Below are 13,996 nucleotides of genomic sequence, written 5' to 3'. Positions count from 1 at the left end.
CTAGGAAGCCTGTTACCAGAAAGATTTACCATAAGATATGGCGCAAATACTTATATTGGTGCGAATCCAAGAGTTACTCATGGAGTAAGGTTAGGATTCCGAGGATATTGTCTTTTCTACAAGAAGGTTTAGAAAAGGGTTTATCCGCTAGTTCCTTAAAGGGACAGATTTCAGCTCTGTCCATTCTTTTACACAAACGTCTGTCAGAAGTTCCGGACGTTCAAGCTTTTTGTCAGGCTTTAGCTAGGATCAAGCCTGTGTTTAAAACTGTTGCTCCACCATGGAGTTTGAACTTAGTTCTTAATGTTTTACAGGGGGTTCCGTTTGAACCCCTTCATTCCATTGATATCAAGTTGTTATCTTGGAAAGTTCTGTTTTTAATGGCGATTTCCTCGGCTCGAAGAGTCTCTGAGTTATCTGCCTTACATTGTGATTCTCCTTATCTGATTTTTCATTCAGACAAGGTAGTTCTGCGTACTAAACCTGGGTTCCTACCTAAGGTGGTCACTAACAGGAATATCAATCAAGAGATTGTGGTTCCATCTTTGTGTCCTAATCCTTCTTCGAAAAAGGAACGTCTGCTACACAATCTAGATGTAGTCCATGCCCTGAAATTTTATCTACAGGCAACTAAGGATTTTTGACAAACGTCTTCCCTGTTTGTCGTTTATTCTGGTCAGAGGAGAGGTCAAAAAGCTTCGGCTACCTCTCTCTCCTTTTGGCTTCGTAGCATAATACGGTTAGCCTATGAGACTGCTGGACAGCAGCCTCCTGAAAGAATTACAGCACATTATACTAGAGCTGTGGCTTCCACTTGGGCCTTTAAGAATGAGGCTTCTGTTGAACAGATTTGCAAGGCTGCAACTTGGTCTTCTCTTCATACTTTTTCCAAATTTTACAAATTTGACACTTTTGCTTCTTCGGAGGCTGTTTTTGGGAGAAAGGTTCTTCAGGCAGTGGTTCCTTCCGTATAAAGAGCCTGCCTGTCCCTCCCGTCATCCGTGTACTTTAGCTTTGGTATTGGTATCCCATAAGTAATGGATGATCCGTGGACTGGATACACTTAACAAGAGAAAACATAATTTATGCTTACCTGATAAATTTATTTCTCTTGTAGTGTATCCAGTCCACGGCCCGCCCTGTCACTTTAAGGCAGGTAATTTTTCCATTAAACTACAGTCACCACTGCACCCTATGGTTTTCCTTTCTCTGCATGTTTTCGGTCGAATGACTGGTAGTGGGAGTTGGGGGAGGAGCTATGTAGCAGCTCTGCTGGGTGAATCCTCTTGCACTTCCTGTTGGGGAGGAGTTAGTGTCCCATAAGTAATGGATGATCCGTGGACTGGATACACTACAAGAGAAATAAATTTATCAGGTAAGCATAAATTATGTTATTTATATATACAGTATATATATATATATATATATATATATATACATATATTATTTTTTTTCATATCTTTGAGCCCTTATAACAGTTTTTTTTAATAATGTTTATCAGATAGTGTTATTATGAGTGTAACTGTACTGTTAAAAATGTATTTTAGATGTGTTTTAATTTGTTTTGTGCAACTTTTTTGTCGAGCGTAAGTTAAAGGGCCACTGAACCCACATTTTTTCTTTCATGATTCAGATAGATCATGAAATTTTAAGTAACTTTCTATCTTACTCCTATTATCAAATTTTCTTCATTCACTTGGTATCTTTATTTGAAATGCAAGAATGTCAGTTTAGATGCCGGCCTATTTTTGGTTAACAACCTGGGTTGTTCTTGCTGATTGGTGGATAAATTCATCCACCAATAAAAAAATGCTGACCAGAGGTCTGAACCAAAAAAAGAGCTTAAATGCATTGTTTTTCAAATAAAGATAGCAAGAGAACGAAGAAAAATTGATAATAGGAGTAAATTAGAAAGTTGCTTAAAATTGCATGCTCTATCTGAATCACGAAAGAAAAAATGTGGGTTCAGTGTCCCTTTAACCAATGCTCTGAGGTCACAGTTATCAATCTAGCGTAAATCGTGATACCGCTCACACGTTCGCATTTGCTTAAAACTTGTTATACTTATGCTCCTTCCAACACGCACAAAAACCCATTATCGCTTGCGCAAAACAGCTTGCCAATCGTAATCTGGCCATAAATGTGTTATTTACATGTACTACCTGAAAAATTCCTTATACACCTACTTTCTATGAAGACTTATAATTATCTATATGAAATGTATTTAGAACTATTAAATAGATTTGTGGGGGGGGGGGGGGGTTTCTCAAAAGGGTCCAAACCAAATTTTAGTCAAGTCTATTTAGGAAATTGGCTGCAGTTTTAGCAAATATTTATGATAACACCATATGAGAATTATTTATTTTTTCTTATTTCTTTAGGTTTTCAAAGTGCCTATAATACACATTTGAAAAATTAGCCCTATTAAACACACATAAGTACATATGACTGAAACTGATCATGAATCTAATTTTGTTAGGTACAATGTGCAAATTTCCCAAAATCCACTGCTGATATTAATTTCTACAGCATTAATTCTAATTTGTATATTACACAGTTACGTCTAGATTGCGAGTTTTATGCTATACCGGGTGTGTAAATAGCGCAATAAAATGAGAGGTATCACACTTTCCATAGCTCTGCCATTACGAGTTACTGAAAAACCTCCATGTGCTGTGCGTTATGGTGCGTTAAGCTCCATACGGAACAAAAGCCAAGGGCTGATTTGACGTGCTCGTGCACGCTTTCCCCCATAGACATCAATGGGGAGAAAGTGTTAGAAATAAACTAACAACTGTGATCGCGGAATGGCAAATCGCCGTAACGCAACCCCATTGATGTCTATGGGGAAAAGAAAGTTACGTTTAAACCTAACACCCTAACATAAACCCCTAGTCTAAAAAACCCTAATCCACCGCTCCTTGACATCGCCAACACAAAATAAAATGACTAACCCCCCTAATCCACCGCTCGCCGACATTGCCAACACTAAATAAAGTTATTAACCCCTAATCCGCCGTTCCCTGACATCGCTGACACTAAATAAACCTATTAACCCCTAAAATGCCAGCCCCCACATCGCAACTAATAAACCTATTAATCCCTAATCTTCCACCCACCCACATCGCTACTACTATAATAAACCTATTAACCCCTAAACCGCCAGCCCCCCACATCGCAAAACACTAAATTAAACTATTAACCACTAAATCTAACACCCCCCTTAACTTAAAATTTAAAGTTACAATATAACTATCTTAAAATAAATAAAAACTTATCTGTGAAATAAAAAAAAAAACTAAGATTAAACTGTAAATAAACCTAACATAACTATTCTAATAAAATAAAAAAACCTACCAATTAAAAAAAACGCACCACTGGGATGAAGATAGAAGACGGTCCCGCGATGGAGGAAGATGTCACCGCCTGGATGAAGACTTCTTGCGGCCTGGATAAGGATGGATGACCGGACTTCAGCAACCATTAGTAGATATTCTGGGGTTAGTGTTAGGTTTTTTATTTCATTTTTTAGGGTGTTTTAGATTAGGGCTCTGGGCAGTAAAAGATGCCCATACAAATGTCCCTTTAGGGGCAATGGGTAGTTTAGGATTTGTTTAGACTTTTATTTTGGGGGGTTAGTTGGGTGGGGGTTTTTTACTTTTAGGGGGGGGGCTTTGTAATTTTTTAATGTGAAAGAGCTGTTTAATTTAGGGCAATGCCCTACAAAATGCCCTTTTAAGGGCTATTGGTAGTTTATTTTTAGGCTAGGGGGTGTTTTTATTTTGGGTGGGGCTTTTTATTTGTATATGGCTATTAGATTAGGTGTAATTGTTTTTATATTTAATCATTTAGTTTATTATTTTTTGTAATCTTAGAGTTTTTTTTTTTTTTATTAGAATAGTTATGTTAAGTTAATTTATAGTTTAATCTTAGTTTTTTTTTTATTTTTTTCACAAGTAAGTTTTTATTTATTTTAAAGGGACATAATACTTATATGCTAAATCACTTGAAACTGATGCAGTATAACTGTAAAAAGCTGACAGGAAAATATCACCTGAGCATCTCTGTAAAAAAGGAAGTTATTTTACCTTGCAATCTCCTCAGCTCAGCAGAGTAAGTTCTGTGTAAAAAGTTATACTCAGCTGCTCCCAGCTGCAGGTAAAAAAAAAAAGAAAGAAAGAAGAAATGAACAGCAGCCAATCAGCATCAGCAGTGCTGTCATGAACTGTTTTACTGTGATCTCATGAGATTTGATTTAACTCTCATGAGATTTCATAGTAAGCTTCCTTTAACCTGAATAGGGAAATAATATGAGAGTGCACGAGGCTCATCCCCTTAGCTGTCCCAGGACAGACATACTAATATGCTGCTTAGAAATCCTTTACAATGGGATGTGGCTACTGAGGAACATTTGAGGTAAAATATCTTTCTTTTTTACATAGAGATGCTCAGGTGATATTTTCTAGTCAGCTTTTTACAGCTATACTGCATCACGTTCAAGTGTTTAAACATTTGGATATTATGGCCCTTTAAGATAGTTATATTGTAACTTTTAATTTAAAGTTGGGTGTTAGGTTTAGGGGTTAATAGTTTAATTTAGTGTTTTGCGATGCGGGGGGCCGGCGGTTTAGGGGTTAATAGGTTTATTATAGTGTTGGTGATGTGGGTGGCCAGCGGTTTAGGGGTTAATAGGTTTATATAGTGTTGTCGATGTGGGTGGGCGGTGGATTAGGGGTTAATAGGTTTATTTCTCCAACATTGGTGTGTCCGGTCCACGGCGTCATCCTTACTTGTGGGATATTCTCTTCCCCAACAGGAAATGGCAAAGAGTCCCAGCAAAGCTGGTCACATGATCCCTCCTAGGCTCCGCCCACCCCAGTCATTCTCTTTGCCGTTGCACAGGCAACATCTCCACGGAGATGGTTAAGAGTTTTTTGGTGTTTAAATGTAGTTTTTATTCTTCTATCAAGTGTTTGTTATTTTAAAATAGTGCTGGTATGTACTATTTACTCTGAAACAGAAAAGGATGAAGATTTCTGTTTGTAAGAGGAAGATGATTTTAGCAGACAGTAACTAAAATCGATTGCTGTTTCCACATAGGACTGTTGAGATGAAGTAACTTCAGTTGGGGGAAACAGCAGACTTTTCTGCTTAAGGTATGACTAGCCATATTTCTAACAAGACTGTGTAATGCTGGAAGGCTGTCATTTCCCCTCATGGGGACCGGTAAGCCATTTTCTTAGTCAAAAACAATCAGAATAAAGGGCTTATTATGGGCTAAAAAACTGGTAGACATTTTTATGGGCTAAATCGATTGCTTTATTTGTGCATATTATTCAAATTTAGGCTAACAATTGACATTTATAATCTTGGGGAACGTTTATAAAACGGCAGGCACTGTATTGGACACCTTTTTCAGTCAGGGGGCCTTTCTAGTCATAGACTGAGCCTCATTTTCGCGCCATTAATGCGCAGTTGTTTTTTGAGAGCAGGGCATGCAGATGCATGTGTGAGGATCTAAGAATCTCTGAAAAAGCTTTTAGAAGGCGTCATTTGGTATCGTATTCCCCTCAGGGCTTGGTTGGGTCTTAGCAAAGACTGTATCTGGGACTGTATAGGGGTTAAATTGAAAAACGGCTCCGGTTCCGTTATTTTAAGGGTTAAAGCTCTGAAATTTGGTGTGCAATACTTTTAAGGCTTTAAGACACTGTGGTGAAAATTTGGTAATTTTTGAACAATTCCTTCATACTTTTTCACATATTCAGTAATAAAGTGTTTTCTGTTTGAAATTTAAAGTGACAGTAACGGTTTTATTTTAAAACGTTTTTTGTGCATTATTGACAAGTTTAAGCCTGTTTAACATGTCTGTACCTTCAAATAAGCTATGTTCTATATGTATGAAAGCCAATGTGTCTCCTCATTTAAATTTATGTGATAATTGTGCCATAGCGTCCAAACAAAGTAAGGACAGTACTGCCACAAATAATGATATTGCCCAAGATGATTCCTCAAATGAGGGGAGTAAACATGATACTACATCATCTCCTACTGTGTCTACACCAGTTTTTGCCCATGCAGGAGGCCCCTAGTACATCTAGTGCGCCAATACTTATTACCATGCAACAATTAACGGCTGTAATGGATAACTCCATAGCAAATCTTTTATCCAAAATGCCTACTTATCAGAGAAAGCGCGATTGCTCTGTTTTAAACACTGAAGAGCAAGAGGACGCTGATGATAATTGTTCTGTCATACCCTCACACCAATCTGAAGGGGCCATGAGGGAGGTTTTGTCTGAGGGAGAAATTTCAGATTCAGGAAAAATTTCTCATCAAGCTGAACCTGATGTTGTGACATTTAAATTTAAATTAGAACATCTCCGCGCACTGCTTAAGGAGGTGTTATCTACTCTGGATGATTGTGACAATTTGGTCATTCCAGAGAAATTATGCAAGATGGACAGGTTCCTAGAGGTTCCGGTGCCCCCCGACGCTTTTCCTATACCCAAGCGGGTGGCGGACATAGTAAATAAAGAGTGGGAAAAGCCCGGCATACCTTTTGTTCCTCCCCCTATATTTAAGAAATTATTTCCTATGGTCGACCCCAGAAAGGACTTATGGCAGACAGTCCCCAAGGTCGAGGGGGCAGTTTCTACTCTAAACAAACGCACTACTATTCCTATCGAAGATAGTTGTGCTTTCAAAGATCCTATGGATAAAAAATTGGAAGGTTTGCTTAAAAAGATTTTTGTACAGCAAGGCTACCTTCTACAACCAATTTCATGCATTGTTCCTGTCACTACGGCAGCGTGGTTCTGGTTCGAGGAACTAGAAAAGTCGCTCAGTAGAGAAACTCCATATGAGGAGGTTATGGACAGAGTTCAAGCACTTAAATTGGCTAACTCTTTTATTTTAGATGCCGCTTTGCAATTAGCAAAATTAGCGGCAAAAAATTCAGGGTTTGCTATTGTGGCGCGCAGAGCGCTTTGGCTATAGTCTTGGTCAGCGGATGTGTCATCCAAGACAAAATTACTTAACATTCCTTTCAAAGGTAAAACTTTATTTGGACCTGATTTGAAAGAGATTATTTCAGAGATCACTGGGGAAAAGGGCCACGCCCTTCCACAGGATAGGTCTTTTAAGGCTAAAAATAAGCCTAATTTTCGTCCCTTTCGCAGAAATGGACCAGCCTCTAATTCTGCATCCTCTAAGCAAGAGGATAATGCCTCACAACCCAAACCAGCCTGGAAACCAATGCAAGGCTGGAACAAGGGTAAGCAGGCCAAGAAGCCTGCCACTGCTAACAAGACAGCATGAAGGAGTAGCCCCCGATCCGGGACCGGATCTGGTAGGGGGCAGACTCTCTCTCTTTGCTCAGGCTTGGGCAAGAGATGTTCAGGATCCTTGGACGCTAGAAATAGTTTCTCAAGGTTATCTCCTGGAATTCAAGGAACTACCCCCAAGGGGAAGGTTCCACAAGTCTCACTTATCCTCAAACCAAATAAAGAGACAGGCATTCTTACATTGTGTAGAAGACCTGTTAAAGATGGGAGTGATACACCCAGTTCCAATAAAGGAACAAGGAATGGGATTTTATTCCAATCTGTTCGTAGTTCCCAAAAAAGAGGGAACGTTCAGACCAATTTTGGATTTGAAGATCCTAAACAAATTTCTCAGGGTACCATCGTTCAAAATGGAAACTATTCGAACGATTCTACCCACCATCCAGGAAAGTGAATTTATGACTACCGTGGATCTAAAGGATGCGTACCTACATATCCCTATCCACAAGGAACATCATCAGTTCCTAAGGTTCGCTTTTCTGGACAAACATTACCAGTTTGTGGCTCTTCCATTTGGATTAGCCACTGCTCCAAGGATTTTCACAAAGGTGCTAGGGTCCCTTCTAGCGGTTCTAAGACCAAGGGGCATTGCAGTAGTACCTTACTTGGACGACATTCTAATACAAGCGTCGTCCCTGTCAAAGGCAAAGGCTCATACGGACATCGTTCTAGCCTTTCTCACATCTCACGGATGGAAGGTGAACAAAGAAAAGAGTTCTCTGTCCCCGTCAACAAGAGTTCCCTTCTTGGGAACAATAATAGATTCCTTAGAAATGAGGTTTTTTCTGACAGAGGTCAGAAAATCAAAACTTCTAAGCTCTTGTCAAGTGCTTCATTCTGTTCCTCGTCCTTCCATAGCGCTATGCATGGAAGTAATAGGATTGATGGTTGCAACAATGGACATAGTTCCTTTTGCACGAATTCATCTAAGACCATTACAACTGTGCATGCTCAAACAGTGGAATGGGGATTATACAGACTTGTCTCTAATGATTCAAGTAGATCAAAAGACCAGAGATTCACTCCGTTGGTGGCTGACCCTGGACCATCTGTCCCAGGGAATGAGCTTCCGCAGGCCGGAGTGGGTCATTGTCACGACCGACGCCAGTCTAGTGGGCTGGGGTGCGGTCTGGGAATCCCTGATAGCTCAGGGTCTATGGTCTCGGGAAGAGTCTCTTCTCCCGATAAACATTCTGGAACTGAGAGCGATATTCAATGCTCTCAGAGCTTGGCCTCAACTAGCAAAGGCCAAATTCATAAGGTTCCAATCAGACAACATGACGACTGTTGCTTATATCAATCATCAAGGGGGAACAAAGAGTTCCCTGGCGATGAAAGAAGTGACCAAAATAATTCAATGGGCGGAGGATCACTCCTGCCACTTGTCTGCGATCCACATCCCAGGAGTAGAAAATTGGGAAGCGAATTTTCTGAGTCGTCAGACATTTCATCCGGGGGAGTGGGAACTCCATCCGGAAATCTTTGCCCAAATAACTCAATTATGGGGCATTCCAGACATGGATCTGATGGTGTCTCATCAGAACTTCAAGGTTCCTTGCTACAGGTCCAGATCCAGGGATCCCAAGGCGACTCTAGTAGATGCACTAGTAGCTCCTTGGACTTTCAACCTAGCTTACGTATTCCCACCGTTTCCTCTCATTCCCAGGCTGGTAGCCAGGATCAATCAGGAGAGGGCCTCGGTGATCTTGATAGCTCCTGCGTGGCCACGCAAGACTTGGTATGCAGACCTGGTGAATATGTCATCGGCTCCACCATGGAAGCTACCTTTGAGACAGGACCTTCTTGTTCAAGGTCCATTCGAACACCCAAATCTGGTCTCCCTCCAACTGACGGCTTGGAGATTGAACGCTTGATTCTATCAAAGCGTGGGTTTTCAGATTCGGTGATAGATACTCTGGTTCAGGCCAGAAAACCTGTAACTAGAAAAATTTACCATAAAATATGGAAAAAATATATCTGTTGGTGTGAATCCAAAGGATTCCCATGGAATAAGATAAAAATTCCTAAGATTCTCTCCTTTCTTCAAGAAGGTTTGGAGAAAGGATTATCTGCAAGTTCTCTAAAGGGACAGATCTCTGCTTTATCTGTCTTACTACACAAAAGACTGGCAGCTGTGCCAGATGTTCAAGCATTTGTTCAGGCTCTGGTTAGGATCAAGCCTGTTTACAGACCTTTGACTCCTCCCTGGAGTCTAAATCTAGTTCTTTCAGTTCTTCAAGGGGTTCCGTTTGAACCCTTACATTCCATAGATATTAAGTTACTATCTTGGAAAGTTTTGTTTTTGGTTGCAATTTCTTCTGCTAGAAGAGTTTCAGAGTTATCTGCTCTGCAGTGTTCTCCTCCTTATCTGGTGTTCCATGCAGATAAGGTGGTTTTGCGTACTAAGCCTGGTTTTCTTCCTAAAGTTGTTTCTAACAAAAATATTAACCAGGAGATAGTAGTACCTTCTTTGTGTCCGAATCCAGTTTCAAAGAAGGAACGTTTGTTACACAATTTGGACGTTGTTCGTGCTCTAAAGTTCTATTTAGAGGCTACTAAAGATTTCAGACAAACATCTTCCTTGTTTGTTGTTTATTCTGGTAAAAGGAGAGGTCAAAGAGTGACTTCTACCTCTCTTTCCTTTTGGCTTAAAAGCATCATCCGATTGGCTTATGAGACTGCCGGACGGCAGCCTCCTGAAAGAATCACAGCTCACTCCACTAGGGCTGTGGCTTCCACATGGGCCTTCAAGAACGAGGCTTCTGTTGACCAGATATGTAAGGCAGCGACTTGGTCTTCACTGCACACTTTTGCCAAATTTTACAAATTTGATACTTTTGCTTCTTCGGAGGCTATTTTTGGGAGAAAGGTTTTGCAAGCTGTGGTTCCTTCCATTTAGGTGACCTGATTTGCTCCCTCCCTTCATCCGTGTCCTAAAGCTTTGGTATTGGTTCCCACAAGTAAGGATGACGCCGTGGACCGGTCACACCAATGTTGGAGAAAACAGAATTTATGCTTACCTGATAAATTACTTTCTCCAACGGTGTGTCCGGTCCACGGCCCGCCCTGGTTTTTTAATCAGGTCTGATGAATTATTTTCTCTAACTACAGTCACCACGGTATCATATGGTTTCTCCTATATATATTTCCTCCTGTCCGTCAGTCGAATGACTGGGGTGGGCGGAGCCTAGGAGGGATCATGTGACCAGCTTTGCTGGGACTCTTTGCCATTTCCTGTTGGGGAAGAGAATATCCCACAAGTAAGGATGACGCTGTGGACCGGACACACTGTTGGAGAAAGTAATTTATCAGGTAAGCATAAATTCTGTTTTAATAGTCACAATGTGGGTAGGTCTCAATGTGGGAAGTTTTCATGTAACATGTTGTTTTCACTTAACTGGTGGTTATCAACCTATCACATTTTGGTATTTGGGGGTGTGTAAGCAACAGGACCTTTGATTGGTTCGGTGTTTTTTTGGGAGTGTGTTTGGGGCCTATTTAAGGCTGCTTTTTTCACTGTAACACTTTCAGAGGAAGGGACTGTGCTTGGTCCCGAAACGTCACAGCACGCAAAAAAGAGAACTTTGTGACTTTGTTGTCTGAAGACCAGTGAGTGCTTACTTCCAATTTTTGTATGTATATATATATATATATATATATATATATATGTATGTATGTATGTATGTATATATATATATATATATATATATATATATATATATATATATATATATATATATATATATATATATATCCACTGGTAGGGATGGGCGAATGTTTCTAAACATTCGAATTTTAAAACAAATTTTTAGACGTTCGTTCGTTCGAATCGAATTTCGAATGTTTAACTAACATTCTAACATTCGATTTTCGAATTTTCGGTTACGAATTTTTCGCTTACATTCGAAAATATTCATTCTAAAAATAGAATGTTTGTTTGCCTTTGCATTATATTATATTCAAATTCGATATGTATATTTCACATTCGAATTCGAAATATAATATTCGAATTCGATACAATAATATCACATTCTATATAGAAATGTAATATTCGAATTGGATAAGATATATCACATTCAAATTCGAAATATAATATTCGATTCAATATATCACATTCTGTATAGAAATGTAATATTCGAATTCGATAGCATATATCATATTCGATTTCGAAATGTAATATTCGAATTCAATTGTATATATCACATTATATTTGTAATGTTATATTCAAATTCGATTTAAATTTCTTTTCTTTTGTAATGTACTATTCGAATTCAAATTAGTTTCGAAATCAAAAGTGACATTCGAAAACGCAAATACTCATTCAAAAAAGAAAGTTACATTGGAAATCGAATATACACATTCGAAATCGAATATACGCATTCGAAATCGAATGTCACATTCGAAATCGAATGTCACATTCGAAAACGAATGTCACATTCGAAACCTGTAAAAAACATTCGAAAACAGAATTTTACAGAATATTCGTTCTTATCGACATTCGAATTTATAATTCGAATTTCGATAATAAAATTTGTTCTATATTCGAAATTCGAAAATTTACACATTCGCCCATCCCTAGCCACTGGTATAACAATGTACAGTATGTTATTAGGTGGAATCTCTAAATCTGTATAAAAGATACATTTTACAATAAAAATGATTTGTCAAATATGTTTTCCTTTATTTTATTTATTTGAAAATATATAAAACATCTGAAAGACAGCCTATTTTTTTTTTTTTAGGTTTGAAAAAATACACAGACTACAAGATGCGTGTAACAGCGTCAACAAAAGCCGGAGAGAGCGCTTCCACAGAAGAAAATGATATTTTTGTTAGAACTCTAGAAGATGGTGAGTGTAAATAATTATATACGTTTTAGATAAAAATTTTAACAAATTTTAATCAACTCAAATATGTGAATAATTACAGTATTTTCACCTTTAAACAATGTAATACATTTATCTAAGAGTAATGTTTAATCAGACTTCACCTATGGCGGCGCTGCTGGATAAGTATAAAATGCCTTTCTTGAGTTTTAACTTGTATTTTTCATATTTTACAGTACCTGGATCACCTCCTCAAAATCTGATTTTAATTGGTGTAAATTCCACTGCCATTAATTTAGAGTGGATGCCACCTTCAAAGCCAAATGGAATTATTACGCACTATGAAATAATGTACGAAAATTCTACTGCACAGTTTGCCCTCAATACATCATCAACAAGTTATTCTTTGACTGATTTAAACCCGTACACTCTGTACAGCATTTCAGTTCGAGCCTATACAATATTTGGAAATGGAAATCAAACAACATCACCATTGTCTGTAAGGACATCAGAAACTGGTAACTAGAAATATTTTCCAGCAACTAAAACTTATTCCCAAGAGATTTCAATACTTTATTTTATATTATTTGGTACTTTCCTACCTCATACTTTAACCACTTGCTTCAACCATTTTACTTAGCAATGGGCAATGTTTACCCCACACTTTATTTTTAAATTTAAATCCTATGATACAGCATTAGGAATGTGTGATCATATCCACATAACATAACCAGTTCTCCCAACACATCATATAATACATTTTTTTTGCCTTTTTCAAAATATTACTAACGCCCTCATCTTTTTTTCTTTTTGTCAGTACACACAAGAAATGTAAACTTTGAAAAGATATTTTTTACACTCATTTTTTTTTTTATCTCAAAACCTTACCAAATATATGATGACTAAGTAAATGATGGTATTTTAAATCTCAAGCTTTGTAAATAATCTGCTTTTCTCTGTACTTGTTGTCCTGTACCGTCTTTATCTCATTATCTTATATTTGATAATGTTCTCTTAATTTTTTTTTTCTATGATTCCAAGCCATTTGTTGTTTCCTTCTTTGCATTATATTGCACCTATACTGATCCTTTATTCTGATATTCAAGAAACAAATGAAACAATTTTATTATCTATTAACACAACATACACAAAATGATGCACATATGTAAAATTACATAAACTGGGTATCCCCAGTCTGATTAAAATAAATATGGACGTCAGACTAAGTACTGTGAGATAATATGCAATTGAATCAAATGTATATGATCATAATTAGACTATAATTTGCATCACAACATCTATCACTGATTGGCATTACAGTGGGAAATGTGTTTACATTTTATACTCTGTTTCATATACATTTGATTGAATTGCATATTATCTAACAGTACTTAGTCTGACGTCCATATATATTGTAATCAGACTGGGGATGCCCAGTCTATGTAATTTTATATATGTGCATCTTTTTGTGTATGTTGGGTAAATAGATTATACAATTGTTTCATTTGTTCCTTGAATATCAGAATCTATTTTACAAGATATTTTCTTTGATACATTTACCCTTTTTGAAGTGGGGGGGGTTCTAACAAGTATATATATATATATATATATATATATATATATATATATATATACATATATATATATTTATGTGTTAATATGGGTATATACACATATTAACACATAAATATACATGTATATAAGCATATATATTTACTGGGAACACACAGTTTCCATAGGACGCAATATAAATGCACTTTTCAGTGCCGTATTTTTTGTAACACCCCACTCCCCCCAACTTTAAAGCCCCAAAACTGTGACACTTTT

The 13,996-nt window shown here is 37.8% G+C and overlaps 1 protein-coding gene across 1 annotated transcript in view; it reads left to right on the top strand.

The window, feature by feature from the left end:
• Positions 1 to 13,996, top strand: part of PTPRQ (protein tyrosine phosphatase receptor type Q) — a 538,955-nt gene that overhangs the window by 189,833 nt on the left and 335,126 nt on the right. The window contains 2 exon segments of the mRNA XM_053719240.1: positions 12,086 to 12,193; positions 12,406 to 12,687. Of these exon segments, the coding sequence (XP_053575215.1) occupies positions 12,086 to 12,193; positions 12,406 to 12,687 (390 nt within the window).

The sequence above is a fragment of the Bombina bombina genome, chromosome 6, assembly GCF_027579735.1.
Source record: "Bombina bombina isolate aBomBom1 chromosome 6, aBomBom1.pri, whole genome shotgun sequence".
NCBI lineage: Eukaryota > Metazoa > Chordata > Amphibia > Anura > Bombinatoridae > Bombina > Bombina bombina.
The sequence above is the reverse complement of the archived record's forward strand: the minus strand, read 5'-3'. Positions and strand labels throughout refer to the sequence as shown.